General features: G+C 38.0%; 1 protein-coding gene across 1 annotated transcript in view; it reads left to right on the top strand.

Moving 5' to 3' along the window:
- Window positions 1-2,470, top strand: part of LOC108306983 (protocadherin beta-7-like) — a 34,669-nt gene that overhangs the window by 7,557 nt on the left and 24,642 nt on the right. The window contains exon 3 of the mRNA XM_037739949.1: window positions 81-243. Within this exon, the coding sequence (XP_037595877.1) occupies window positions 81-243 (163 nt within the window). The remainder of the gene's footprint in view (window positions 1-80; window positions 244-2,470) is intronic.

The raw sequence follows: 2,470 nt of genomic DNA on the forward strand, positions 1-2,470 counted from the left end.
TACCTGGTGGTGGCGTTGGCCTCGGTGTCGTCGCTCTTCCTGTTCTCGGTGCTCCTGTTCGTGGCGGTGCGGCTGTGCAGGAGGAGCAGGGCGGCCTCGGTGGGTCGCTGCTCGCTGTCGGAGGGCCCCTTTCCAGGGCATCTGGTGGACGTGAGCGGCACCGGGACCCTGTCCCAGAGCTACCAGTACGAGGTGTGTCTGGCAGGAGGTTCCGGGACAAATGAATTCAAGTTCCGGAAGCCAGTATTACACAATATTCAGGGTCATTCTTTGGGGCCGGAAATGGAAGAAAACTCTAACTTTAGGAATGACTTTGGTTTCAGCCTTCAGTTAAAGTAATTGTTTTTCACCTTCTGTATTTTCATTTTTATAATCAATTCAAAGTAACGGTTTTCTGTCAACATAGTATAAATTTTAAATTACACCAAATTTGCCCATAGTATTTTTCTTGTTTGCACTGTTTTTAAAAATTGTATCTCATTTTGTCTTCATTAGTATATCCAGTGGACTCTAATCATAATTCTTTAACAGTGCAATTTTAATTAAAATATATATGGTAAAATGCACAGCTCTGAAGTGTAGAAATTAATCTGATCATTTTAACCTTTTTTTAAATCTGATCTTTTTAAGGCTTTATTTTTTTTTCTAATCTAGTTAAAATTTAGTTAAAAGTTGTGTACAGAGTGTTTTACATTTATTGTCTTTTAAGTGTTTTCCCATATACTAAGGGAGTTGGCACATTATCCCCTTCTTTACATATGAGAAAACTGAGGCTTAGGAAGGTAACTTGGCTGGGAGCAGTGGTTCACGCCTGTAATCACGACACTTTGGGAGGCTGAGGCAAGCTGATCCCTTGGAGTTCAGGAGTTTGAGACCAGCCTGGGCAACAGAGCAAAACCCCAACTCTAACAAAAATACAAAAATTAGCCAGGTGTGGTCCGTGAACGTGTAGTCCCAGCTACTCAGGAGTCTGAAGGGAGAGCATCCCTTGAGCCCAGGAGGTGGAAGCCGCAGTGAGCCAACATTACACCACTGCACTCCAGGCTGGGTGACGGAGTGAGACCCCATCCCCCAACAAAAAATGGTTCAGTAACTTGCTAATAATTCTGAAATAAAAAGGTGAAAATTTGAAATATAATCTAAGTCTAACCAATATGCTATATTGTCAGGCATTAATTGATAGCATTGTTTTTCTAACAAAGGAAGTGAAATTTGTTATTCCTATTCCTACTTCATGAACTTCATGAACTCTTATGTGGAACTGTTTAAGTTTTAGTTTATAGTTTGTTTCTACACCAATGACCACACTCCTCTACACAAGTAAATCCAAAGTTCTTATGGAAGCTCTAAATATGCTGGGACAGATCCACAAATAGTTTTTAAGATAAGTGAATTAACCTGATTTATATTCCTATACCTTCTCTACATGCCATATTTATTATTAAAGAAATGACTCTAAAGAGGAAATAGAGTTAACCTGTAGTTGCATTTCTTGAATTTCTTATTCTCTTTCTTCAGTCTTTTTCTGTTAACCTATACACACACACCCACGCACACATGTATACCCATACACACACAAATTAGAGGGATGAGAGAAGGAGAAGCGTGATAGTTAAAAGATATAGGGTTTCTCCTGAGATGAAAATGTTCTAAAATTGTGATGGTGGATGCACATCCGTCAATATATTAAAAGCCATTGAAATGTATATTTTAAACGGGTGAATTGTATTGTGTCAATTATATCTTATTAAAACTGTTTTAAGAAAATAATAACAAAACAAAGATTATTCTCTTCATAATTTTTTAAAAAGTGGGGGGAATCCAAAAGTGTAGCAGACACAACCTTGAAATTTGCCTATTTGGGAATGATTTTTCCAATAACTTGAAAGTTGTAAAAACTCACGGTTCTTAGGCTTAGGTGTTATAAAGAAAAGGAAGTAATATACTCTTTAATAAAGTAATAGTTAAATATTCTTCAGAACTACCGGTGACTGCAACTTTTCAGTGTCTACTCATAATATCCATAATAGGTATCATAAAAAAGTTGTACTTGTGAAACTGTTCCCATGTTACTTCAGAAACATTTTGCTGCTAAGTGTATATTCCATCTCTGCTTAAGTGTTCTTTGAATTTTATTTAATCATTAATCTCAATAGCATTAAACAGTCAATACCACAAATGACAGTCTGCTTTGTACTCTTCCCTGTGCAACATCACAGAGCTTCATCTGTTCACACAAAACCCACATGAAAATAGGACTCAGTGTTTCATATTGCATAGCTTATTGAGTACATTTAGAAGAATTTTGCCTCCAAAATTAAACCAGAAAATATGACTCAGTGAGAACGCATGGTGGCGCTGCAGGCTAAGATGACGGAAAATACAATTGCCTACCCAGCTCCACGATCCAGCAAACCGTTTCCCAAAGCCTGGAAGCAAAAGAATAGCTGAGCCAGAGCAAATGCGAGTG

This window comes from Cebus imitator, unplaced genomic scaffold (assembly GCF_001604975.1).
Source record: "Cebus imitator isolate Cc_AM_T3 unplaced genomic scaffold, Cebus_imitator-1.0 Scaffold76, whole genome shotgun sequence".
Classification (NCBI taxonomy): Eukaryota; Metazoa; Chordata; class Mammalia; order Primates; family Cebidae; genus Cebus; species Cebus imitator.